At 46.6% G+C, this 25,898-nt stretch overlaps 2 protein-coding genes across 2 annotated transcripts in view; both read right to left on the bottom strand.

The window, feature by feature from the left end:
- Positions 1–25,898, bottom strand: part of c5 (complement component 5) — a 35,119-nt gene that overhangs the window by 7,003 nt on the left and 2,218 nt on the right. Inside the window, exons 9-36 of the mRNA XM_072387154.1 lie at positions 25,555–25,687; positions 25,360–25,475; positions 21,347–21,535; positions 18,906–19,109; positions 18,599–18,829; positions 17,241–17,390; positions 17,005–17,131; positions 16,844–16,909; positions 16,299–16,490; positions 16,120–16,204; positions 15,014–15,096; positions 14,787–14,926; positions 12,067–12,294; positions 11,773–11,833; positions 11,611–11,700; positions 11,325–11,537; positions 11,175–11,250; positions 8,896–9,055; positions 8,699–8,803; positions 7,847–8,018; positions 7,575–7,699; positions 7,075–7,155; positions 6,777–6,929; positions 3,711–3,773; positions 3,535–3,628; positions 3,347–3,386; positions 3,166–3,268; positions 2,722–2,799 (exon numbers count right to left, since the gene is read on the bottom strand). Of these exons, the coding sequence (XP_072243255.1) occupies positions 2,722–2,799; positions 3,166–3,268; positions 3,347–3,386; positions 3,535–3,628; positions 3,711–3,773; positions 6,777–6,929; positions 7,075–7,155; positions 7,575–7,699; positions 7,847–8,018; positions 8,699–8,803; positions 8,896–9,055; positions 11,175–11,250; positions 11,325–11,537; positions 11,611–11,700; positions 11,773–11,833; positions 12,067–12,294; positions 14,787–14,926; positions 15,014–15,096; positions 16,120–16,204; positions 16,299–16,490; positions 16,844–16,909; positions 17,005–17,131; positions 17,241–17,390; positions 18,599–18,829; positions 18,906–19,109; positions 21,347–21,535; positions 25,360–25,475; positions 25,555–25,687 (3,558 nt within the window). The remainder of the gene's footprint in view (positions 1–2,721; positions 2,800–3,165; positions 3,269–3,346; positions 3,387–3,534; positions 3,629–3,710; positions 3,774–6,776; positions 6,930–7,074; positions 7,156–7,574; positions 7,700–7,846; positions 8,019–8,698; positions 8,804–8,895; positions 9,056–11,174; positions 11,251–11,324; positions 11,538–11,610; positions 11,701–11,772; positions 11,834–12,066; positions 12,295–14,786; positions 14,927–15,013; positions 15,097–16,119; positions 16,205–16,298; positions 16,491–16,843; positions 16,910–17,004; positions 17,132–17,240; positions 17,391–18,598; positions 18,830–18,905; positions 19,110–21,346; positions 21,536–25,359; positions 25,476–25,554; positions 25,688–25,898) is intronic.
- LOC140308982 (uncharacterized) lies at positions 3,780–6,770 on the bottom strand. The gene is made up of 9 exons (XM_072386827.1): positions 6,645–6,770; positions 6,011–6,388; positions 5,721–5,945; positions 5,559–5,621; positions 5,188–5,250; positions 5,006–5,102; positions 4,599–4,897; positions 4,239–4,436; positions 3,780–4,137 (listed from the first exon to the last, which is right to left on the bottom strand). Exons 1-9 carry the CDS (start codon positions 6,708–6,710, stop codon positions 3,820–3,822), a joined length of 1,707 nt encoding a protein of 568 aa, XP_072242928.1. The 5' UTR covers positions 6,711–6,770; the 3' UTR covers positions 3,780–3,819.

The following is a 25,898-nucleotide window of genomic DNA, read 5'->3' as shown; positions in this document are numbered from 1 at the left end:
GATTTAGGGTAAATTATTCGGGTTAGGGATGGATTTACGGTAAGTTGTTCGGGTTAGGGTTAGATTTAGGGTAAGTTGTTCGGGTTAGGGTTGGATTTACGGTAAATTGTTCGGGTTAGTGTTGGATTTACGGTAAATTGTTCGGGTTAGGGTTAGATTTAGGGTAAGTTGTTCGGGTTAGGGTTGGATTTAGGGTAAGTTGTTTGGGTTAGGGTTAGATTTAGGGTAAGTTGTTCGGGTTAGGGTTAGATTTAGGGTAAGTTGTTCGGGTCAGGGTTGGATTTACGGTAAATTGTTCGGGTTAGGGTTGGATTTACGGTAAATTGTTCGGGTTAGGGTTAGATTTAGGGTAAGTTGTTCGGGTTAGGGTTGGATTTAGGGTAAGTTGTTTGGGTTAGGGTTAGATTTAGGGTAAGTTGTTCGGGTTAGGGTTAGATTTAGGGTAAGTTGTTTGGGTTAGGGTTGGATTTAGGGTAAATTGTTTGGGTTAGGGTTGGATTAAGGGTAATTTGTTCGGGTTAGGGTTGGATTTAGAGTAAATTGTTCGGGTTAGGGTTGGATTTACGGTAAGTTGTTCGGGTTAGGGTTAGATTTAGGGTAAATTGTTCGGGTTAGGGTTGGATTTAGGGTAAGTTGTTCGGGTTAGGGTTAGATTTAGGGTAAGTTGTTTGGGTTAGGGTTGGATTTAGGGTAAATTGTTTGGGTTAGGGTTGGATTAAGGGTAATTTGTTCGGGTTAGGGTTGGATTTAGAGTAAATTGTTCGGGTTAGGGTTGGATTTACGGTAAGTTGTTCGGGTTAGGGTTAGATTTAGGGTAAATTGTTCGGGTTAGGGTTGGATTTAGGGTAAGTTGTTCGGGTTAGGGTTAGATTTAGGGTAAGTTGTTTGGGTTAGGGTTGGATTTAGGGTAAGTTGTTCGGGTTAGTTTTGGATTTACGGTAAATTGTTCGGGTTAGGGTTAGATTTAGGGTAAGTAGTTCGGGTTAGGGTTAGATTTAGGGTAAGTTGTTCGGGTTAGGGTTGGATTTAGGATAAGTTGTTCGGGTTAGGGTTGGATTTAGAGTAAATTGTTCGGGTTAGGGTTGGATTTACGGTAAGTTGTTCGGGTTAGGGTTAGATTTAGGGTAAATTGTTCGGGTTAGGGTTGGATTTAGGGTAAGTTGTTCGGGTTAGGGTTAGATTTAGGGTAAGTTGTTTGGGTTAGGGTTGGATTTAGGGTAAATTGTTTGGGTTAGGGTTGGATTAAGGGTAATTTGTTCGGGTTAGGGTTAGATTTAGGGTAAGTTGTTCGGGTTAGGGTTGGATTTAGGGTAAGTTGTTTGGGTTAGGGTTAGATTTAGGGTAAGTTGTTCGGGTTAGGGTTAGATTTAGGGTAAGTTGTTCGGGTCAGGGTTGGATTTACGGTAAATTGTTCGGGTTAGGGTTGGATTTACGGTAAATTGTTCGGGTTAGGGTTAGATTTAGGGTAAGTTGTTCGGGTTAGGGTTGGATTTAGGGTAAGTTGTTTGGGTTAGGGTTAGATTTAGGGTAAGTTGTTCGGGTTAGGGTTAGATTTAGGGTAAGTTGTTTGGGTTAGGGTTGGATTTAGGGTAAATTGTTTGGGTTAGGGTTGGATTAAGGGTAATTTGTTCGGGTTAGGGTTGGATTTAGAGTAAATTGTTCGGGTTAGGGTTGGATTTACGGTAAGTTGTTCGGGTTAGGGTTAGATTTAGGGTAAATTGTTCGGGTTAGGGTTGGATTTAGGGTAAGTTGTTCGGGTTAGGGTTAGATTTAGGGTAAGTTGTTTGGGTTAGGGTTGGATTTAGGGTAAATTGTTTGGGTTAGGGTTGGATTAAGGGTAATTTGTTCGGGTTAGGGTTGGATTTAGAGTAAATTGTTCGGGTTAGGGTTGGATTTACGGTAAGTTGTTCGGGTTAGGGTTAGATTTAGGGTAAATTGTTCGGGTTAGGGTTGGATTTAGGGTAAGTTGTTCGGGTTAGGGTTAGATTTAGGGTAAGTTGTTTGGGTTAGGGTTGGATTTAGGGTAAGTTGTTCGGGTTAGTTTTGGATTTACGGTAAATTGTTCGGGTTAGGGTTAGATTTAGGGTAAGTTGTTCGGGTTAGGGTTAGATTTAGGGTAAGTTGTTCGGGTCAGGGTTGGATTTACGGTAAATTGTTCGGGTTAGGGTTGGATTTACGGTAAGTTGTTCAGGTTAGGGCTAGATTTAGGGTAAGTTATTCGGGTTAGGGTTAGATTTAGGGTAAATTATTCGGGTTAGGGATGGATTTACGGTAAGTTGTTCGGGTTAGGGTTGGATTTAGGGTAAATTGTTCGGGTTAGGGTTGGATTTAGGGTAATTTGTTCGGGTTAGGGTTAGATTTAGGGTAATTTGTTTGGGTTAGGGTTTGATTTAGGGTAATTTGTTCGGGTTAGGGTTAGATTTAGGGTAATTTGTTCGGGTTAGGGTTAGATTTAGGGTAAGTTGTTCGGGTTAAGGTTAGATTTAGGGTAAGTGTCTCGGGTTAGGGTCAGATTTAGGGTAAATTGTACGGGTTAGGGTTAGATTTAGGGTAAGTTTCTCGGGTTAGGGTCAGATTTAGGGTAAATTGTTCGGGTTAGGGTTAGATTTAGGGTAAGTTGTTTGGGTTAGGGTTAGATTTAGGGTAAATTTAGTCATAGCTCTTTTTTTCTCTTGTTAGGGGGGAGTGTGCCGTGCAGTTTGCTGTGTTTCAGTGACTCACAGAGTCCATCTGGATGATCACGGTGCTTCCTTCCAGCTGATAGTCGGAGATGACCGGCTGGTCCAATCTGTCTCTGAACTGCAAGACAGCATCAACATGAGTTTAGTTTCAATTCAAAGCGTGACTACCATCACTCTTCCAGCTGGAGGGAATTCGTTTGGATGTACAAAGCTCCGCCTCTTGTTGATGCGTCTCAGTTTGCAGTCGTTCTACCTCATCTTACCCACCTGAACGCTGCAGCTGGTGGGCCATCGCTGCATCAGTCGTGTTACTATGTGTTTTTATGTATTAGTAGAGACACAAACCAGTCATAGCTGCCATCTGCAAGGGGAAATGATTTCCTAAAATGGCTTTTTCATCAAACTGAGATCCTTTTCAGCCTGGGTTTAATACTCTGTCACATTAAGCCTGAAAAAGAGAGAGAAGAAGAAGGGCTGTGTTCACCTGTCTCAGGTCCTCCAGGTAAGGCTCCACACCTGTCGGCAGCTGGATCTTCATCACTGTGAGAGTGGACTCTGTGAACACCTCATTAGGAGGAGGAATATACCTGAAACACAAAGTTTGCAGTTTCCATTCATCACCTGGTATGACATACAAAATGTATCTGCACTGATAGTTTTCTTACTTTACACAGGCGGACAGGTGAGGAGCTCGCATACTGGGATCTGAGGACGACAGGAAGGCGTTTTATTTGTAAAAGACCAACAGATGAAGTCCTAAAATAAAGTTTTATCAACATATTTCATTGTGAAGGAGTAAAAACAAACTAAACAAGTGTCTATAAGAGGGTTTTTCACCGATAAAGACACGTACTGTCAGAGACGTCGGCGCCGACGATCTCGATGGTGAGATCAAAGTTGCACCTGGTCTGCGTGGAAGCTGTGGTTTGATAGTACACCGTCTTCAGCTGGAAACACAGCCAGGACTGTTACTGGGGATTCTGGGACTTACACATGTTGAATGTATGAACCTAACCAAGACAAACCCACCTTCACACTGGACACACCCTTCCCAAAACCTGTGGACACAATGATGTCATCATCCTTCGTTATCTGCAACATAAAGAAAACAGGAAGAAGACGAGAAACAAGACTTTAGTCACAGCTCCACCTGTTGGACCGTGTCCACCTGTTGGACCGTGTACACCTGTTGGACCGTCTCCACCTGTTGGACCGTGTCCACCTTTTGGACTGTCTCCACCTGTTGGACCGTCTCCACCTGTTGGACCGTGTCCACCTGTTGGACCGTCTCCACCTGTTGGACCGTCTCCACCTGTTGGACCGTGTCCACATGTTGGACCGTGTCCACCTTTTGGACCGTCTCCACCTTTTGGACCGTCTCCACATGTTGGACCGTCTCCACCTGTTGGACCGTGTCCATATGTTGGACCGTCTCCACCTGTTGGACCGTGTCCACCTGTTGGACCATCTCCACCTTTTGGACCGTCTCCACCTTTTGGACCGTTGTAGGTACCAGATGGTACCAGGTAGCAGATCTGGTACCTACACCGTGTCCACCTGTTGGACCGTCTCCACCTGTTGGACCGTCTCCACCTGTTGGACCGTGTCCACCTGTTGGACCGTCTCCACCTGTTGGACCGTGTCCATATGTTGGACCGTCTCCACCTGTTGGACCGTCTCCACCTGTTGGACCGTGTCCACCTGTTGGACCGTCTCCACCTGTTGGACCGTGTCCACCTGTTGGACCGTCTCCACCTGTTGGACCGTGTCCATATGTTGGACCGTCTCCACCTGTTGGACCGTGTCCATATGTTGGACCGTGTCCATATGTTGGACCGTCTCCACCTGTTGGACCGTGTCCATATGTTGGACCGTCTCCACCTGTTGGACCGTGTCCATATGTTGGACCGTGTCCACCTGTTGGACCGTTGTAGGTACCAGATGGTACCAGGTAGCAGATCTGGTACCTACACCGTGTCCACCTGTTGGACCGTGTCCACCTGTTGGACCGTCTCCACCTGTTGGACCGTGTCCATATGTTGGACCGTCTCCACCTGTTGGACCGTGTCCATATGTTGGACCGTCTCCACCTGTTGGACCGTGTCCACCTGTTGGACCGTCTCCACCTGTTGGACCGTGTCCATATGTTGGACCGTCTCCACCTGTTGGACCGTGTCCATATGTTGGACCGTGTCCATATGTTGGACCGTCTCCACCTGTTGGACCGTGTCCATATGTTGGACCGTCTCCACCTGTTGGACCGTCTCCACATGTTGGACCGTCTCCACCTGTTGGACCGTGTCCATATGTTGGACCGTCTCCACCTGTTGGACCGTGTCCACCTGTTGGACCATCTCCACCTTTTGGACCGTCTCCACCTTTTGGACCGTTGTAGGTACCAGATGGTACCAGGTAGCAGATCTGGTACCTACACCGTGTCCACCTGTTGGACCGTCTCCACCTGTTGGACCGTCTCCACCTGTTGGACCGTGTCCATATGTTGGACCGTCTCCACCTGTTGGACCGTGTCCATATGTTGGACCGTGTCCATATGTTGGACCGTCTCCACCTGTTGGACCGTGTCCATATGTTGGACCGTCTCCACCTGTTGGACCGTGTCCATATGTTGGACCGTGTCCACCTGTTGGACCGTTGTAGGTACCAGATGGTACCAGGTAGCAGATCTGGTACCTACACCGTGTCCACCTGTTGGACCGTGTCCACCTGTTGGACCGTCTCCACCTGTTGGACCGTGTCCATATGTTGGACCGTCTCCACCTGTTGGACCGTGTCCATATGTTGGACCGTCTCCACCTGTTGGACCGTGTCCACCTGTTGGACCGTCTCCACCTGTTGGACCGTGTCCATATGTTGGACCGTCTCCACCTGTTGGACCGTGTCCATATGTTGGACCGTGTCCATATGTTGGACCGTCTCCACCTGTTGGACCGTGTCCATATGTTGGACCGTCTCCACCTGTTGGACCGTCTCCACATGTTGGACCGTCTCCACCTGTTGGACCGTGTCCATATGTTGGACCGTCTCCACCTGTTGGACCGTGTCCATATGTTGGACCGTGTCCATATGTTGGACCGTCTCCACCTGTTGGACCGTGTCCATATGTTGGACCGTCTCCACCTGTTGGACCGTCTCCACATGTTGGACCGTCTCCACCTGTTGGACCGTGTCCATATGTTGGACCGTCTCCACCTGTTGGACCGTGTCCACCTGTTGGACCATCTCCACCTTTTGGACCGTCTCCACCTTTTGGACCGTTGTAGGTACCAGATGGTACCAGGTAGCAGATCTGGTACCTACACCGTGTCCACCTGTTGGACCGTCTCCACCTGTTGGACCGTCTCCACCTGTTGGACCGTGTCCACCTGTTGGACCGTCTCCACCTGTTGGACCGTGTCCATATGTTGGACCGTCTCCACCTGTTGGACCGTCTCCACCTGTTGGACCGTGTCCACCTGTTGGACCGTCTCCACCTGTTGGACCGTGTCCACCTGTTGGACCGTCTCCACCTGTTGGACCGTGTCCATATGTTGGACCGTCTCCACCTGTTGGACCGTGTCCATATGTTGGACCGTGTCCATATGTTGGACCGTCTCCACCTGTTGGACCGTGTCCATATGTTGGACCGTCTCCACCTGTTGGACCGTGTCCACCTGTTGGACCGTGTCCACCTGTTGGACCGTCTCCACCTGTTGGACCGTGTCCATATGTTGGACCGTCTCCACCTGTTGGACCGTGTCCATATGTTGGACCGTGTCCATATGTTGGACCGTCTCCACCTGTTGGACCGTGTCCATATGTTGGACCGTCTCCACCTGTTGGACCGTTGTAGGTACCAGATGGTACCAGGTAGCAGATCTGGTACCTACACCGTGTCCACCTGTTGGACCGTTGTAGGTACCAGATGGTACCAGGTAGCAGATCTGGTACCTACACCGTGTCCACCTGTTGGACCGTGTCCACCTGTTGGACCGTCTCCACATGTTGGACCGTGTCCACCTGTTGAACCATCTCCACCTGTTGGACCGTCTCCACCTGTTGAACCGTCTCCACCTGTTGAACCTGACACTGACTCACCTCCAGGGGTGAGCTCACAGGTCGAGTCTGGCTCAGTTGGACTTGTTTCAGCTGTCCTTTCCGGCTGTAGCGGATGTTGATCTCCTGATTGAGGAAAGCCCGAGGGATGACCTTGGTGTACTCCGTCAGCGCCTCCAGGGTCAGCATTGCATCCTGGGAGAGATCAAAAGTTAGCAAAAAGACTGCATACGTCTGTGTTAGCTTACTGTCATCCACTCAGGAATATGTTTAAATTCTGTCTGAATTCTGTTTGTTTCAGGACAGTTTCTCAAAATTTCTGAATTTTTAGTGTGTTCACCGTCATAGAGAAGAAGCCCTCGCCATAGTGTTGATCCTGAGTCAGCCAGGACAGAATGGGGTTGGCGTAGTGGATCCTCCCCTTTAACACAAACATTTAAATTAGTCACAAATGAATGTAACACTGCCCCCCAGAGGCAGGGACAGGAACTACAACTTTGCACATTCAAGGAATCTTTTTTAGGACATCAAATCTCGCAAAAGGACCGTTTCAAAGCCAAGGATCCTTCAAAGGACTAAGTTTTTCATTATGTTAAATTCCCAGAATGCATCTGTGTAACTGCTGTAATCTTTAAACACCCACAAAATTTATTCAGATGCTGCTGACATGAAATAGGACAGAAATAGGATTGTTTCTGTCGTCGAAGGAAGGACTCTTTCTTAACTTCAGACACTGCCCTCTACAGACGGAGACAGGAACTACAGAAATAATGATCTCTAATGAAATCCTTACATTTTAGAGCCAAAGGGATAAACAGAATCAACAGGAAGTAGCGGCACCTTGAGCAGCATCGTCAGCAGGACATACGCTGTCATCTCCACAGTCATACCGCTGGATTTGTCAGGCTTTAGCCACTCCCCCGTCGTACTGGACTCTCGCCAATACCTGAGTTGAACCGGGTTACCTGGACACAGATATTCAGCCGTGTGACTCAGACTTATGGCGGTTACTCTATGCCTAAAAGTCCTGAATATGAAATGTAATGAGTCACCACAGTGATGCACAGGTGCTGTGACTGAGAAACAAGAAGAAGAAGAAGAAATACACACACCTTTCTGCTGAGCCAGGTTTTCCAGGTTGGTGAGCAGCTGGGAAACCTCAATGGTGTTGGGGTTATGAAGCGTCAGGGCGTAGGCCGCTATCGCTTGCACATAAACACTCTTCGCACTCGGGGCATGCTGGGAAATGTAGTCTGCTGCTTTGCGCTTGCTTCTTTCATGAGACTGGGAGGGAGAAACAAAATTAGAGGACAGCTTGTCCGACGCAGGGCTCTGTAATTTAAATTATTTACATAAATTAAGGTAAATCTAATTTATTCATCTCATCTCATCCCATTTAATCTCATCACAAATTATCTGGTCCCACGTTGTCATTATTCCTCTTTTAACATTCATCTCACTCTGGTTTTGGTCTAAACTCATCATAATTTTACATAATCTAACATATTCCCTGTTAATCTCATCCCATCTAATTATATTCATAACATAATTCTATTTGAGCTAATATCACCTCCGAATTTCACAACCATTCCTATTTCATCCTGTTTAATTTAATCTCATTAGTTAATCCACCTGGTCAAACACCCCTTTATCCCATTTAATCTCCCTCCATTTAATTAAATTCTCATTTAATCCCATCTAACCCGAACCCACCTGAACCACTTTATAACACCCTGTTTAATCTCATCTGATTTTATTTCTTTACTAAACTATTTATCCTCATTAATCTAACCTCATTTTATCACAATATCATCTTATTTTACATCATTTTTTTAATCTAATACCATTTAATTCATAAACTCATTTTATTTGATCTAATCCCATCTCATTTCCCCTTTTAACTCGTCAGAACTCAGCTCATCTGATTTGAATGAATGAAAGAGGAAAGCTGAGGTGTTTCCCACCCGGAGCTGCAGGATTGGGTCACTGATGCTTGTTGCTCTGTGTAAAGCGATCAATACGATGGACGTCAGATACACCGACTGCTCCAGCGGATCACTGCCGTCAAGCTGCACCCAAACACAGAAATGTTATTCAAACTCTGGGGGGTGAAAGGTCAGCCCAAGAGCAGAAGAAGAAGGCGAGGAGGGGCAGTGCTGACCAGAACTTTGTTGGATTTGTAGTCAGATTTCTCCACGAAGGATCCATTGTCTTGTTGAACTTTGGTAATCAGCCAGTGCACAGACTCAAAGAGAAGCTGATGGTTTACAGGCGCCAACGGATCGGCCTTCGACAAAATATTCACCACCTCAGCGGTGACCCTGACAGACAGCGCAGAGGGGGAAAAGACCCGATGACCACAGGGCTGTTCTGGACATACAGAGCAGAACCAGTGCAAACAGAACCAGTGCAAACAGAACCAGTGCAAACAGAACCAGTGCAAACAGAACCAGACACAAGAAGAACACCTTTCATATGAGAAGATTTCCGACCAACGATGCAGATTAAGATACACATAAAATACCACAACTGACCACCAGAGGGAGCTAAAGTCAAACAAATGAACTTATATCTCACTGGCGTCACACCAGAGCCGCAGAATCTCAGTCCAGAACAAACGGTTCCATGCAGATGCCTTACGCCCAACCACAGCCAGATTTATATGTTCCAGTTTCACTTTGTTCTGTTTCAGACTGGAGTGCAGGAGGCTTACAGCTCACATACAAACATTTAAACCTCACATTTTATCGCTTGAAACCTTTAAGAACCTGAAGCTACATCCCAGCGGCACACAGCTGGTGTGAGACACAGTATGTAGAGTACATGTTGAAATCTGCAGCAGTGTTCAGTAAAACAGCTTCATGCTTCCACATCACTGCAGAGGTCAGTGCTGTAAACACCTGCAGCCAGATGCAGCCAGGTGTGCATTTACCCTCAAATGTAAACACTGTGAAATCTCTTCTTCCTGTTCCTGCATCTATTAGATTCACCCAAAACACAACTCTGGTATTTATTTAGTTCTATTCTTTAGTTCTATTCTATTTAGCTTTATTCAAAAGTACGTCAGTCCTTTAACTGACTCCACCTCCTTAAACTGACTCCACCTCCTTAAACTGACTCCACCTCCTTAAACTGACTCCACCCCCTTGAACTGACTCCACCCCCTTAAACTGACTCCACCTCCTTGAACTGACTCCACCTCCTTGAACTGACTCCACCTCCTTAAACTGACTCCACCTCCTTAAACTGACTCCACCTCCTTAAACTGACTCCACCTCCTTGAACTGACTCCACCTCCTTAAACTGACTCCACCTCCTTAAACTGACTCCACCTCCTTAAGTTGACTCCACCTCCTTAAACTGACTCCACCTCCTTGAACTGACTCCACCTCCTTAAACTGACTCCACCTCCTTGAACTGACTCCGCCTCCTTAAACTGACTCCACCTCCTTAAGTTGACTCCACCTCCTTAAACTGACTCCACCTCCTTGAACTGACTCCACCTCCTTAAACTGACTCCACCTCCTTGAACTGACTCCGCCTCCTTGAACTGACTCCACCCCCTTAAACTGACTCCACCTCCTTGAACTGACTCCACCCCCTTAAACTGACTCCACCTCCTTAAACTGACTCCACCTCCTTAAATTGACTCCACCCCCTTAAACTGACTCCACCCCCTTAAACTGACTCCACCTCCTTAAACTGACTCCACCTCCTTAAGTTGACTCCACCTCCTTAAACTGACTCCACCTCCTTAAACTGACTCCACCTCCTTAAACTGACTCCACCTCCTTAAGTTGACTCCACCTCCTTAAACTGACTCCACCTCCTTGAACTGACTCCGCCTCCTTGAACTGACTCCACCTCCTTAAATTGACTCCACCCCCTTAAACTGACTCCACCTCCTTAAACTGACTCCACCTCCTTGAACTGACTCCACCTCCTTGAACTGACTCCACCTCCTTAAACTGACTCCACCTCCTTAAACTGACTCCACCTCCTTTAACTGACTCCACCTCCTTAAACTGACTCCACCTCCTTAAACTGACTCCACCTCCTTAAACTGACTCCACCTCCTTGAACTGACTCCGCCTCCTTAAACTGACTCCACCTCCTTGAACTGACTCCGCCTCCTTGAACTGACTCCACCTCCTTGAACTGACTCCACCTCCTTAAACTGACTCCACCTCCTTGAACTGACTCCGCCTCCTTGAACTGACTCCACCCCCTTAAACTGACTCCACCTCTTTTACGTTCTGTTATCCTCTCAAACACAGAATGAGGGATTTTTCGTGTTAATTTGTTTTATTTCCAGGTCGCTGCTGGTGTTACGGGAGATTTAACGTCCTGCTGAAGACTTTAATGGTCAATAAAAAGCTCCAAGACTTTGGAAAAGGAGCTGATGAACTGACTTTTACGGGTTAAGAGGCGTTCACTCACATGGTGCTGGATTCTGTTTGCATCCACATGCTGTAGCTGGCGTCTCCTTTCCTGAATGAAGTGATGGCGACCTGGCCTGAACACACACACCCCATAAACAAACAGCTAACTCCTCGTGTCACCAGCAGCATCGTCTCGCTCTCTGCTCACCTTCCCTGATCTTCTGTCTCAGATTGGCTGAGTTCTTGGCTATGTCTGGTCCCAGTATGTCCCAGCTGCTCGACGTCTCCAGGTACAGGTACACCTGGATGATGGGGAGGAGCGTTTCGAGCGCTGCCTTTGCCGACCCGGCCGGCAGATCGATGATCTCTTTCAGGCCCTCAGGATTGCTGATCACAGTCACAACCTCACCTGGGAGTTCACCTGGTTCACACATGCAGATGTTCATGAGGATCACTTCAGCAGGTGCCTCTGAGAGAAAAGGTGCGGATCTTACCGTTAATGGTCAGCATTCTCTGCAAAGCTGAGTTGGGAACTACGTTTTCCGGCAGTTTGTTCTTCAGCAGCACCGACCTCTTCTCTGAGCCTACAACAGCAGGACTTCAGAAACTGAACAGGTGGAGCAGAACATCACATGGAGCTGCAGGTGGACACCTACCGTAGAGTCCCTGTGGGTCCAGTCGCCCCCCCGCATTCTCCTCCTGTTTCACACCTTCAGGCTGGAAACACAAGCAGAGTTAGACTGAACTACAGGAAGTGACTTCCCCTGCTGTCCCGTCTCACACCAGGAGCTACTGGACTCTGAGTTCTGAGTTCAGACCTTCAGAAATGTTCAGTGCAGCAAAAAGACCAACCCTGAGCCTTCCGGTCGGGTCCAGATCTAACTGTATCAGGACCAGGCTCCACCTGGTGTAAGAAAAGAGCTGCTTCTGGTCTGAAGGTTTGTAATTACCACCACTCGCAGCGTCTTCTCCACGATGTCCCTGTTTCTTCTGGGTGTTTTCAGGGTGAACCTCAGCGTGTGCTCTCCAGGCTCCAGGCCCAGCAGGGTGAAGGTCACTGGGGCCACTCCGCCGGCAGCCAGCTGTCTGAAGGTGCACCCCGTGGTGCGCAGCTCCCCCTCCGCCGGCTCGGACTGCAGCATGCAGATCGCCGGGCCGGCGGTCAGCGTCACGCAGTACTGAGGGCGGAAAATAAGAGTCGAGAATCAAATCGCTGTGATAAAAACCTGCTCCCAGGGGACCAAAAACATCCATGTTTGGCTGACTGTGAATCGGCCGGAGGAGCAGGAGTTCAGATCAAATCTACTCAAATCAGATTAGATTAAAGCACATTTAAAACAGTTTCAGCTGCGCTGCTTACAAGAAAACAGGAAAAGAAAACTAAAACTTAAATAACTACCTCAAAGAGTAAGAAATTAAACTTTGAAAATGTTTAGTGTTAAATAAAATTAAAGGCCAAGAGGAACAAAAATGTCTCCAGCTGTCAGTACAGCTGAACATTAACTGACAACTGAAGGTCTGTTTTATAGCTAAACAGCCATTGAACCGGGATTAACAGCGCCTTTGTAACCTGTTGTTAACCTGTTGTTAACCTGTTATTAACCTGTTATTAACCTGTTATCAACCTGTTATCAACCTGTTGTTAACCTGTTATTAACCTGTTATTAACCTGTTGTTAATCTGTTGTTAACCTGTTGTTAACCTGTTATTAACCTGTTTTCACTTGTTTTTGACCTGTTTTTAACCTTTTATTAACCCATTGTTAATTTGTTGTTAACCTGTTGTTAATCTGTTGTTAACCTTCTATTAACCTGTTGTTAACCTGTCGTTAACCTGTTGTTAACCTTCTATTAACCTGTTGTTAACCTGTTATTAACCTGTTTTCACTTGTTTTTGACCTGTTGTTAACCTGTTATCAACCTGTTGTTAACCTGTTATTAACCCGTTGTTAATTTGTTGTTAACCTGTTGTTAACCTGTTGTTAACTTGTTGTTAACCTGTTTTTAACTTGTTGTTATTCTGTTGTTAACCTGTTGTTAACCTGTTGTTAACTTGTTGTTAAGCTGTTTTCACTTGTTTTTGACCTGTTGTTAACCTGTTATCAACCTGTTGTTAACCTGTTATTAACCCGTTGTTAATTTGTTGTTAACCTGTTGTTAACTTGTTGTTAACCTGTCGTTAACCTGTCGTTAACCTGTTGTTAACCTGTTGTTAACTTGTTGTTAACCTGTTTTTAACTTGTTGTTATTCTGTTGTTAACCTGTTGTTAACTTGTTGTTAACCTGTTTTTAACTATTGTTATCCTGTTGTTAACCTGTTATTAACCTGTTGTTAACTTGTTGTTATTCTGTTGTTAACCTGTTGTTAACTTGTTGTTAACCTGTTTTTAACTTGTTGTTATCCTGTTGTTAACCTGTTATTAACCTGTTGTTAACCTGTCGTTAACCTGTTGTTAACCTGTTGTTAACTTGTTGTTAACCTGTTTTTAACTTGTTGTTATTCTGTTGTTAACCTGTTGTTAACTTGTTGTTAACCTGTTTTTAACTTGTTGTTATCCTGTTGTTAACCTGTTATTAACCTGTTGTTAACTTGTTGTTATTCTGTTGTTAACCTGTTGTTAACTTGTTGTTAACCTGTTTTTAACTTGTTGTTATTCTGTTGTTAACCTGTTGTTAACCTGTTGTTAACTTGTTGTTAAGCTGTTTTCACTTGTTTTTGACCTGTTGTTAACCTGTTATCAACCTGTTGTTAACCTGTTATTAACCCGTTGTTAATTTGTTGTTAACCTGTTGTTAACTTGTTGTTAACCTGTCGTTAACCTGTCGTTAACCTGTTGTTAACCTGTTGTTAACTTGTTGTTAACCTGTTTTTAACTTGTTGTTATTCTGTTGTTAACCTGTTGTTAACTTGTTGTTAACCTGTTTTTAACTTGTTGTTATCCTGTTGTTAACCTGTTATTAACCTGTTGTTAACTTGTTGTTATTCTGTTGTTAACCTGTTGTTAACTTGTTGTTAACCTGTTTTTAACTTGTTGTTATCCTGTTGTTAACCTGTTATTAACCTGTTGTTAACTTGTTGTTATTCTGTTGTTAACCTGTTGTTAACTTGTTGTTAAGCTGTTTTTAACTTGTTGTTATTCTGTTGTTAACCTGTTATTAACCTGTTGTTAACCTGTTATTAACCTGTTATTAACCCGTTGTTAATTTGTTGTTAAGCTGTCGTTAACTTGTTGTTAACCTGTTTTTAACTTGTTGTTAATCTGTTGTTAACCTGTTATTAACCTGTCGTTAACCTGTTGTTAAAGCTAAACTGAGCTTTGAAAAGCTCAAGTAATGTCTGGAATAAGACACCAAACGGTGATGAGTTGAAGAGGAGACGTCTGGGATGCAGAGCAGGAACAAAATCCAGGAAAAGGAGGAGGAAGTTTATCATGGGAAATGTGAGATCACTGGTGTATATATCCTTGTTAAACAAGTGTTACTTTTTGTCTAATTGTAATAAACTGAATCAAACTGTTTGTGAAACTTTAGAATTGAACATCAGAGACACAGACACAGAGCATCAGTCAGCCCTGACTCTTTGAGCTCCTCTAATCGGTGCATTTGAAGGTTCCCTGAAGCAGTGTATCGTCCCTGCTGAGGCTTGGCAGGGAATCATGTGCTGCTGGTACCGTGATGGTGTCGGCCTCCTGGTTGTAGACAGAACCCTGCAGCTCCACCTGCTCTCCTCTGACCACCTGATAGGGCAGCGGGACGTCCACGCTGAGCGGCAGATTAACCGACACCTTCACCGGATCTGCAACACACATACCTGTGGACACACGACGGAACAGCTGGAACCCTGAAGGTCAAAGCAAAGCGTTCCATAGATGGAGTTCGAGGGTAAATGGAGGCTCACCGTTGGGGAACATGCCGACCGTCTTAATCTCCCAGGTGGTCAAAGAGTCGGGCAGACGCCTGCTGAGCGACATGTCGCCTGAACTGAAGACACACACAGACGGATGGATGAATGAATAATTGGATGAATAAGTGGACTGATGGATGGATGGATGAATAATTGGCTGAATGGATGGAGTGATGGATGAATAATTGGCTGAATGGATGAATAATTGGCTGAATGGATGGATGAATGGATGAATAACTGGATGAATGGATGAATAATTGGATGAATGGATGAATAATTGGCTGAATGGATGAATAATTGGCTGAATGGATGAATAATTGGATGAATAAATGGATGAATAACTGGATGAATAGTTGGATGAATGGATGAATAACTGGATGAATAATTGGATGAATGGATGGATTGATGGATGAATGGATGAATGACTGGATGAATGGATGAATGACTGGATGAATGGATGAATAACTGGATGAATAAATGGATGAATAACTGGATGAATAGTTGCATGAATGGATGAATAACTGGATGAATAATTGGATGAATGGATGGATTGATGGATGAATGGATGAATAATTGGCTGAATGGATGAATAATTGGTTGAATCGATGAATAATTGGCTGAATGGATGGATTGATGGATGAATAATTGGCTGAATGGATGAATAATTGGCTGAATGGATGGATTGATGGATGAATGGATGAATAATTGGCTGAATGGATGGATGAATGGATGAATAACTGGATGAATGGATGAATAATTGGCTGAATGGATGAATAATTGGCTGAATGGATGAATAACTGGATGAATGGATGAATAATTGGCTGAATGGATGGATTGATGGATGAATGGATGAATAATTGGCTGAATGGATGGATGAATGGATGAATAACTGGATGAATGGATGAATAATTGGCTGAATGGATGAATAATTGGCTGAATGGATGAATAACTGGATGAATGGATGAATAATTGGCTGAATGGATGAATAATTGGATGAATAATTGGATGAATGGATGAATAATTGGCTTAATGGATGGATGAATAAGTGGTCTGATGGATGGATGGATGAATGGATCTCAAACCCCGCCTCCTGAACTCACCTGATCTTTTGCACCTCCCACAGCCAGCTCTCTGGAAAGTAGCTCCGCACCCGAGAAGGAGCCTGGTCAAAGTCCGCCCCCAAGTCTGAGCAAAGACACAAAGAGTGGTGATTCCTCCCCCCGGGGGTCAGCTGCACATGTTCAAACACCTCCAGTCAGTAAGTCTGGGCTGGACTGACCGTGGCGTCCCAGAATGAGTCTGTCCCCCAGGTCCAGCCTATTCTGGATGAACTCGCAGCACTCTCTGAAGGCCTGTCTGCAGCCGCGGTGCCTCCTGAAGGCCTGCCGGGCGAACTGCTCGCAGGTCACGCTCTTTGGGATGTACTTCATGCCCTGCTCACAGCACGTCTTCACGGGGCCGTAACTTCTGGCTGCACAGAGTCAAACTACGAGTTACCGAGAGAGATCAGGCAAACTCTAACCGTGACACTCTCTGTTCTGCATTTCTATTTCTACCAACTTGTGAGCGTTTCACAGAGTTCTTTATGAAAGGCAATATGATGCATCCTGTCTCTGTGACGATCTGTGTGACCTCTGCAGCTCTTCAGTGTGTTTGGGCTCACCGTGAAGTGCTTTTTTATGGCTTCATTTCTGGGACACCTGCTGCATGGCTGCACTGACACAACAAATCAATCAAAGTCCAAACACGAGTGCACGTGTGGCAGAGCTGAACGTCTGAAATGGACTGACGGACGGATCAGGTGCTCAACAGGTGGAGGTTTACCTTTGTCTGCCTTCTCCTCTTCGGTCACGGCTCGCTTTGCTCGTACGACTGCGCGACACGCCTCCTCTGCACACACATTAATGGGTAAAACAGCAGCAATCAGGGAAACACGTGCACGTGACTGTGCACGTGACTGTCTGTGGACTGATTGGCAGACATACGGTGGATAGTCTGCTGGGCGTGGGTGTTGGTCATGAACGTGAGGCCAGCCTGGTGGAAGACGTCGGCGTTGTCTTTGCCGCCGCCCCCCCCGCAGCCCAGGTCGCTCTTCTCGATGTGCCGCAGGACCTGCAGGCCACCGTACATCATGTCAAAAAGGGACACAACTCATTTACAGCGGCGCTGAAGAGGCAGGAAGAAGAACCCCGGGTAAGCGGGGTGTTTCTTTAAGAGTTACCATGGCAACGGGGTCTTTGTAGTTTGGTCGAAGCGTGAAAACAGCCGTGTCTACGGCTGACATGGCCACATAACCGTCCTGATTGGCCTTGATGTTCAGATGCAGGTCTTCATTCGGCCTGTAGCTGGTCTTCTGGAAAGACGAATCGCTCTGACACACAAACACATTTTATTCAGCGAGTTCACTCAAACTGTTGAGGAGTTCAGTAAAACTTTATGGATATTTCTCACAAAAAAGACCTTAAACCACCAAAATGTGGTTCTGTGGCATAATTTATCTATAGTTCTTTATTTATTTCCATAAAACCAGGAAGCAGCTGCAGAGATTCACTGAAACATGTTGAAACATGGTTATAAACCCAGAATCTGAGGCAGAAACAGAGTTTTTTCTCAGTTCTCAGCAGCTTTAAAGTGAATCTCTGGTCTGAGCTCCTTTATTCTCCAACACAGCCTGAACCCTCTGAGACAAGCTTTCTGTCATTTCTTTAAGGAGTCTTCAGGAATAGTTCTCCAGGCTTCTTGAAGGACATCCCAAAGCTCTTCTTTGGATGTGGGCTGCCTTTTGTTCCGTTCTCTGTCAGATGATCCCACACTGCTTCAATAATGTTGAGGTCCGGGCTCTGGGGAGGATTCATCCCTCCATAAGACCTGTTGCCACTGATTTTCAGTCCACTTCTTGTGTCATTTGGCACAGCTCAGCCTTTTCTCCCTGTTTCCCTTCCTTAAGAACGGCTTCTTGACAGCCACCCTTCCATGGAGACCATTTCTGATGAGGCTTGGGCCAACAGTAGATGGATCAGCTGAAGGTCCAGATGCATCTCTCAGGTCCTGTCAGGTCACAGCTGGATTTTTTCCTCTTTCTTAAGGACATCACTTTCAGATCCTGTTCATCTGCTGGAGATAGTTTTTTAGGCCTGACACTTCTTCTTTTGTCCTCCACTTGTCCAGTTTCCTCAAATGTTTTAAGGACACACTGCACACCATGCTGAGATATGCCAAGTTTTCAGCTAATAGCTCTTTGGGAATCACCTTGTTGCTGCAGAAATCCTATTTTCTGTCTGTCAAACTGTGTTTTCTTTGCTGTTTTTCATAGATGCAGCTAAAGAAATGGGAACAAATGATGTGTCTTTGTGACAGGCTGCTGGTAACAAAGTGCCTAAAGATCCAGTTTAAAATGGCTTCTTTGCTAAGTTGTCTGTTCTGTGTCGACACAACACTGGTTCATCCCTTGAGTTAGGAGCCTTTTTCTGCCTGAATGGGTCAAAGGTCAGAGTTAAGTGGCTGAACAAAGAAAAAACACATTCCTCTGACTGGACTGACTCACTGACAGCCTGTGCTGGTAGAGAATGGATCAGATACCTGAATGCTTTGCTCCACATTGAGCCCGTTGACACACTTGTCTTTGACATCCATCCACACAGAGTCGGCCACCAGCTCCGACACGCCCTCTCCATCCAGAACAAAGTAGACCACCAGTCTGATGGACGGCACCATGGCAGACGTCACTGGGAAGTTCAGATTCTGAGTGCCGTCAACGCTGGACGCAAACGGCTGACTTTTAAAAGCCACAATCTTGCCTTTGGAGAGCACCTGGTGGGGCACAGCAGGAGGTCATCAGTAACTATGGAAACAGGACAAACTCTGACAACGAGCTGCACCTTCTCACCAGATAGTTGATGGCTTTGATGCTCAGGTATGAGGCGGCACTGGAGAACACTTGGATGCTGGCGTAGTTCCCCACCACCAGGCCGCGGCCGAACATCGGCGTGTTGATGTAGAGGTAGCGCTGGTTTGGGGAGTGATACGCCACCGGCTCCAGCGTGAGGCTGGCCTGACTGAGCGAGGGGAGGCTGGAGTCCGCCGTCATGAACTGTGTCAACAACCAGAGAAGAAGGTAAGAGAAGCAGGTAAATGACTGTAAACTAGGAGGACTGTAGTGAAACTGAACAAACAAGTTTCCTTTGCTGGGAAACTGTTTCAATACACATATAAAGCTCTTAATGACCAGAGTTCTGCTGAGATCTAACAGCAGAGATCATGTTTCTCCAGTTTTAGCTTCTCTTCATTGGCTCCCTGTTAAATTCAGAATAGAATCTAAGATTCTTCTCCTCACATATAAAGCTCTTAATGACCGAGCTCCATCATATCTTAAAGATCTCACAGTTGGATGTTTCCCCAACAGAGCACTTTGCTCTCAGGCTGCAGGTTTCCTTGTGGTTCCCAGAGTTTCTAAAAGCAGAATGGGAGGCAGAGCCTTCAGTTATCAGGCCCCTAAAAGCAGAATGGGAGGCAGAGCCTTCAGTTATCAGGCCCCTAAAAGCAGAATGGGAGGCAGAGCCTTCAGTTATCAGGCCCCTAAAAGCAGAATGGGAGGCAGAGCCTTCAGTTATCAGGCCCCTAAAAGCAGAACGGGAGGCAGAGCCTTCAGTTATCAGGCCCCTAAAAGCAGAATGGGAGGCAGAGCCTTCAGTTATCAGGCCCCTAGAAGCAGAATGGGAGGCAGAGCCTTCAGTTATCAGGCCCCTAAAAGCAGAATGGGAGGCAGAGCCTTCAGTTATCAGGCCCCTAAAAGCAGACTGGGAGGCAAAGCCTTCAGTTATCAGGCCCCTAAAAGCAGAATGGGAGGCAGAGCCTTCAGTTATCAGGCCCCTAAAAGCAGAATGGGAGGCAGAGCCTTCAGTTATCAGGCCCCTAAAAGCAGAATGGGAGGCAGAGCCTTCAGTTATCAGGCCCCTAAAAGCAGAATGGGAGGCAGAGCCTTCAGTTATCAGGCCCCTAAAAGCAGAATGGGAGGCAGAGCCTTCAGTTATCAGGCCCCTAAAAGCAGAATGGGAGGCAGAGCCTTCAGTTATCAGGCACCTAAAAGCAGAATGGGAGGCAGAGCCTTCAGTTATCAGGCCCCTAAAAGCAGAATGGGAGGCAGAGCCTTCAGTTATCAGGCCCCTAAAAGCAGAATGGGAGGCAGAGCCTTCAGTTATCAGGCCCCTAAAAGCAGAATGGGAGGCAGAGCCTTCAGTTATCAGGCCCCTAAAAGCAGAATGGGAGGCAGAGCCTTCAGTTATCAGGCCCCTCTCTGTGGAACCAGCTGCCAGTTTGGCTTCAGGAAGCAGACACCCTCTCTACCTTTAAGATCAGGCTGAAACTTTCCATTCTGATAAAGCTTATAGTTAGGGATGGCTCAGGTGAGCCTGAAACATCCCATAGTTCTGCTGCTATAGGCCCAGCCTGCTGGGGGAGCTCCCATGATGCACCTCTCCTCCCTCCAGATGACATCATTGCTGTCATTAACTTGTGTTTCTCTCTCTCAGCAGGTATCTCTGGCCTGGTGTTACGCTGCTTGTTGTCCCCTCTTTCCTGTCCTCTCAGCCCCAGCTGGTCCAGGCAGATGGACCCTTCCTGGTTCTGGTTCTGATGGAGGTTTCTTCCTGGTTCTGGTTCTGATGGAGGTTTCTTCCTGTTAAAAGGGAGTTTTTTCTCTCCACAGTCGCCTCGTGCAGCTCAGGAGTTTCAGTCTGTTGGTTTCGTTTCGCTCGGCTACTTTTTAAATGGCTCTGAATTAACTGGATTCTAATTGGCTGGAATTGGACTTTGAAGTTCCTTCAGAACCTTGATTTGACGCTTTATAAGATTTTAAATCTTAATAAATGAAAAAAATCAAATGTTCTGCATTTAAACAGTTTAATGACTTTAATCTGAACGGCTGATTTAACCTCAACACAAAGCTGGTTTAATGACATCTTTTCAAGGTTTAATCAACTGAAAAATGGATCCAGTTGCAGCCTGAACCAGGAACCAGCTGAAGGGATCCGACACACATTCAAACAAAGGAACGGGTCCAATGAGCACTTTGTACCAAGCAAAAGGAGTTTCAGGCAACATCTGGGACATGCTCACTGACTCAGACTGCAAACAGCTGCTGAGTCTGACTTTTTGTTGATGGAGACGACAAAGAGAAAGCTTTGATTCATTATCCGTCTTTAGCCCCTGAAGCGAAGAGCAGCGAGTTATAAATGAATGGTTAAAGACAAGTAAAGATGATATAAACTGACACATGTTCATAATAACAGACAGCAACAGGTGAGACACCAGGAGCCCCGCCCCCTTTACCTTCAGGGTCGCCTTGGTTGTGTCTTTGAGCACGTTGCAGATGAAGAAAGCGAGGCCATTGGCCCCCGTGGTGCTGCTCCTGTGGCAGGACATGTCCCCGACCCCCCCTGTGCTGGAGAACTCCTGCCGGTCCACCAGATCCACCGGAACCTGGCTCACCGGCTTGCCCAGGTGATCCCTCACCAGCACCTGCAGAGACAGACCAGCAGCTGTTCTTTAGCAGAAGCTGCTCAGTGGGTCATTTTTCTCTTATTGCTGCTGGATCAGGGGTTCACTTAGTTTCTTAAAATCATCAAACTGAATGGGTCCGGCTCACAGTTTTCTGTATCTGAAACGCACCTGGATGTTATAGGGAACGCACCTGGATGTTATATGGAACGCACCTGGATGTTATACGGAACGCACCTGGATGTTATATGGAACGCACCTGGATGTTATAGGGAACGCACCTGGATGTTATACGGAACGCACCTGGATGTTATAGGGAACGCACCTGGATGTTATACAGAACGCACCTGGATGTTATAGGGAACGCACCTGGATGTTATAGGGAACGCACCTGGATGTTATAGGGAACGCACCTGGATGTTATAGGGAACGCACCTGGATGTTATACGGAACGCACCTGGATGTTATAGGGAACGCACCTGGATGTTATAGGGAACGCACCTGGATGTTATACGGAACGCACCTGGATGTTATACGGAACGCACCTGGATGTTATAGGGAACGCACCTGGATGTTATAGGGAACGCACCTGGATGTTATAGGGAACGCACCTGGATGTTATAGGGAACGCACCTGGATGTTATAAGGAACGCACCTGGATGTTATAGAGAACGGACCTGGATGTTATAGGGAACGCACCTGGATGTTATAGGGAACGCACCTGGATGTTATACGGAACGCACCTGGATGTTATACGGAACGCACCTGGATGTTATAGGGAACGCACCTGGATGTTATAAGGAACACACCTGGATGTTATAGGGAACGCACCTGGATGTTATACGGAACGCACCTGGATGTTATACAGAACGCACCTGGATGTTATACAGAACGCACCTGGATGTTATACAGAACGCACCTGGATGTTATAGGGAACGCACCTGGATGTTATACAGAACGCACCTGGATGTTATAAGGAACGCACCTGGATGTTATAGAGAACGGACCTGGATGTTATAGGGAACGCACCTGGATGTTATAAGGAACGCACCTGGATGTTATAGGGAACGCACCTGGATGTTATACGGAACGCACCTGGATGTTATACGGAACGCACCTGGATGTTATAGAGAACGCACCTGGATGTTATAGGGAACGCACCTGGATGTTATACAGAACGCACCTGGATGTTATAAGGAACGCACCTGGATGTTATAGAGAACGGACCTGGATGTTATAGGGAACGCACCTGGATGTTATAAGGAACGCACCTGGATGTTATAGGGAACGCACCTGGATGTTATACGGAACGCACCTGGATGTTATACGGAACGCACCTGGATGTTATACGGAACGCACCTGGATGTTATAGGGAACGCACCTGGATGTTATACAGAACGCACCTGGATGTTATAAGGAACGCACCTGGATGTTATAGAGAACGGACCTGGATGTTATAGGGAACGCACCTGGATGTTATAAGGAACGCACCTGGATGTTATAGGGAACGCACCTGGATGTTATAAGGAACGCACCTGGATGTTATAGGGAACGCACCTGGATGTTATACAGAACGCACCTGGATGTTATAAGGAACGCACCTGGATGTTATAGAGAACGGACCTGGATGTTATAGGGAACGCACCTGGATGTTATAAGGAACGCACCTGGATGTTATAGGGAACGCACCTGGATGTTATACGGAACGCACCTGGATGTTATACGGAACGCACCTGGATGTTATAGGGAACGCACCTGGATGTTATAGGGAACGCACCTGGATGTTATATGGAACGCACCTGGATGTTATAGGGAACGCACCTGGATGTTATACGGAACGCACCTGGATGTTATAGGGAACGCACCTGGATGTTATAGGGAACGCACCTGGATGTTATAGAGAACGCACCTGGATGTTATAGGGAACGCACCTGGATGTTATAGGGAACGCACCTGGATGTTATAGGGAACGCACCTGGATGTTATACGGAACGCACCTGGATGTTATAGGGAACGCACCTGGATGTTATATGGAACGCACCTGGATGTTATATGGAACGCACCTGGATGTTATATGGAACGCACCTGGATGTTATATGGAACGCACCTGGATGTTATAGGGAACGCACCTGGATGTTATAGGGAACGCACCTGGATGTTATAGGGAACGCACCTGGATGTTATACGGAACGCACCTGGATGTTATACGGAACGCACCTGGATGTTATAGGGAACGCACCTGGATGTTATACGGAACGCACCTGGATGTTATAGGGAACGCACCTGGATGTTATAAGGAACGCACCTGGATGTTATAGGGAACGCACCTGGATGTTATAGGGAACGCACCTGGATGTTATAGGGAACGCACCTGGATGTTATACGGAACGCACCTGGATGTTATACGGAACGCACCTGGATGTTATACGGAACGCACCTGGATGTTATATGGAACGCACCTGGATGTTATATGGAACGCACCTGGATGTTATAGGGAACGCACCTGGATGTTATAGGGAACGCACCTGGATGTTATAGGGAACGCACCTGGATGTTATAGGGAACGCACCTGGATGTTATATGGAACGCACCTGGATGTTATAGGGAACGCACCTGGATGTTATAGGGAACGCACCTGGATGTTATAGGGAACGCACCTGGATGTTATACGGAACGCACCTGGATGTTATACGGAACGCACCTGGATGTTATACGGAACGCACCTGGATGTTATAGGGAACGCACCTGGATGTTATATGGAACGCACCTGGATGTTATAGGGAACGCACCTGGATGTTATATGGAACGCACCTGGATGTTATATGGAACGCACCTGGATGTTATAGAGAACGCACCTGGATGTTATAGAGAACGCACCTGGATGTTATAGGGAACGCACCTGGATGTTATATGGAACGCACCTGGATGTTATAGGGAACGCACCTGGATGTTATATGGAACGCACCTGGATGTTATATGGAACGCACCTGGATGTTATACGGAACGCACCTGGATGTTATAGGGAACGCACCTGGATGTTCTAGGGAACGCACCTGGATGTTATAGGGAACGCACCTGGATGTTATAAGGAACGCACCTGGATGTTATATGGAACGCACCTGGATGTTATATGGAACGCACCTGGATGTTATATGGAACGCACCTGGATGTTATAGGGAACGCACCTGGATGTTATATGGAACGCACCTGGATGTTATAGGGAACGCACCTGGATGTTATAGGGAACGCACCTGGATGTTATAGGGAACGCACCTGGATGTTATAGGGAACGCACCTGGATGTTATAAGGAACGCACCTGGATGTTATAGGGAACGCACCTGGATGTTATAGGGAACGCACCTGGATGTTATAAGGAACGCACCTGGATGTTATAAGGAACGCACCTGGATGTTATATGGAACGCACCTGGATGTTATAGGGAACGCACCTGGATGTTATAGGGAATGCACCTGGATGTTATAGGGAACGCACCTGGATGTTATAAGGAACGCACCTGGATGTTATATGGAACGCACCTGGATGTTATAAGGAACGCACCTGGATGTCATAGGGAACGCACCTGGATGTTATAGGGAACGCACCTGGATGTTATATGGAACGCACCTGGATGTTATAAGGAACGCACCTGGATGTTATAGGGAACGCACCTGGATGTTATATGGAACGCACCTGGATGTTATAAGGAACGCACCTGGATGTTATATGGAACACACCTGGATGTTATAAGGAACGCACCTGGATGTTATAAGGAACGCACCTGGATGTTATAGGGAACGCACCTGGATGTTATAGGGAACGCACCTGGATGTTATAGGGAACGCACCTGGATGTTATACGGCAGTCCAGGTTTGATGAAGGGCGGAGTGGATATCAGACTCAGATGGTACGGGGACTTGACAAACTTCACAGAAGCCAACTCCACCTCCTGAGTTATTCCACCTGAGAGATGAAAGCATGTGTGCATAAAGCAATCCTTCGAGCCAGGTTCAGCCTGGATGGAGCAGCGTGAGCAGCCCACCTGTGTCCTCCTGGACCAGCGCCGTTATGTACAGGTACTTCCCCACCAGACTGCTGAGGTCCCTCGGTCCATCGTGTCTCTGGAGGACGTTCTGCATGCTCACCGTCACCTCCACTTCACCTGCTGAGGAAAGCTGAACACACCAGCAGTTAGAACACGAACAAACATAAAGTCGTATGTAGAGTTCGATGGTTTTCCTGTTAGAAATCTCCAAAGCAAGCTCACAGCTCTGTGTACCCAGACTCTGAACTCTCTGAACCAGGACTACCTAAAAGAGCATCACCGGAGCACACCCAGGGAGGAATGGGACTACAGGAGCTGACCAGGGAGCCAGGACCAGCACC

Source organism: Leuresthes tenuis, unplaced genomic scaffold (genome assembly GCF_036924035.1).
Source record: "Leuresthes tenuis unplaced genomic scaffold, fLeuTen1.0.hap1 SCAF_6, whole genome shotgun sequence".
In the NCBI taxonomy this organism is placed as follows: domain Eukaryota; kingdom Metazoa; phylum Chordata; class Actinopteri; order Atheriniformes; family Atherinopsidae; genus Leuresthes; species Leuresthes tenuis.
Note: the sequence above shows the minus strand (reverse complement) of the source record. Positions and strands in the feature narration are given on the sequence as shown.

What these genes read in the sequence shown, in the direction of transcription:
- LOC140308982 (XM_072386827.1), bottom strand. Translation starts at nt 6,710, where the DNA reads ATGGTTCAACAGGTGGACACGGTCCAACATGTGGAGACGGTCCAACAG. An exon ending in AGGTGGAGACGGTCCAACAG is followed by an intron (nt 5,946 to 6,010) that starts GTGGACACGGTG and finishes ACGGTCCAAAAG; the next exon opens with GTGGAGACGGTCCAAAAGGT. An exon ending in TACCTACAACGGTCCAACAG is followed by an intron (nt 4,437 to 4,598) that starts GTGGACACGGTC and finishes ACGGTCCAACAG; the next exon opens with GTGGAGACGGTCCAACAGGT.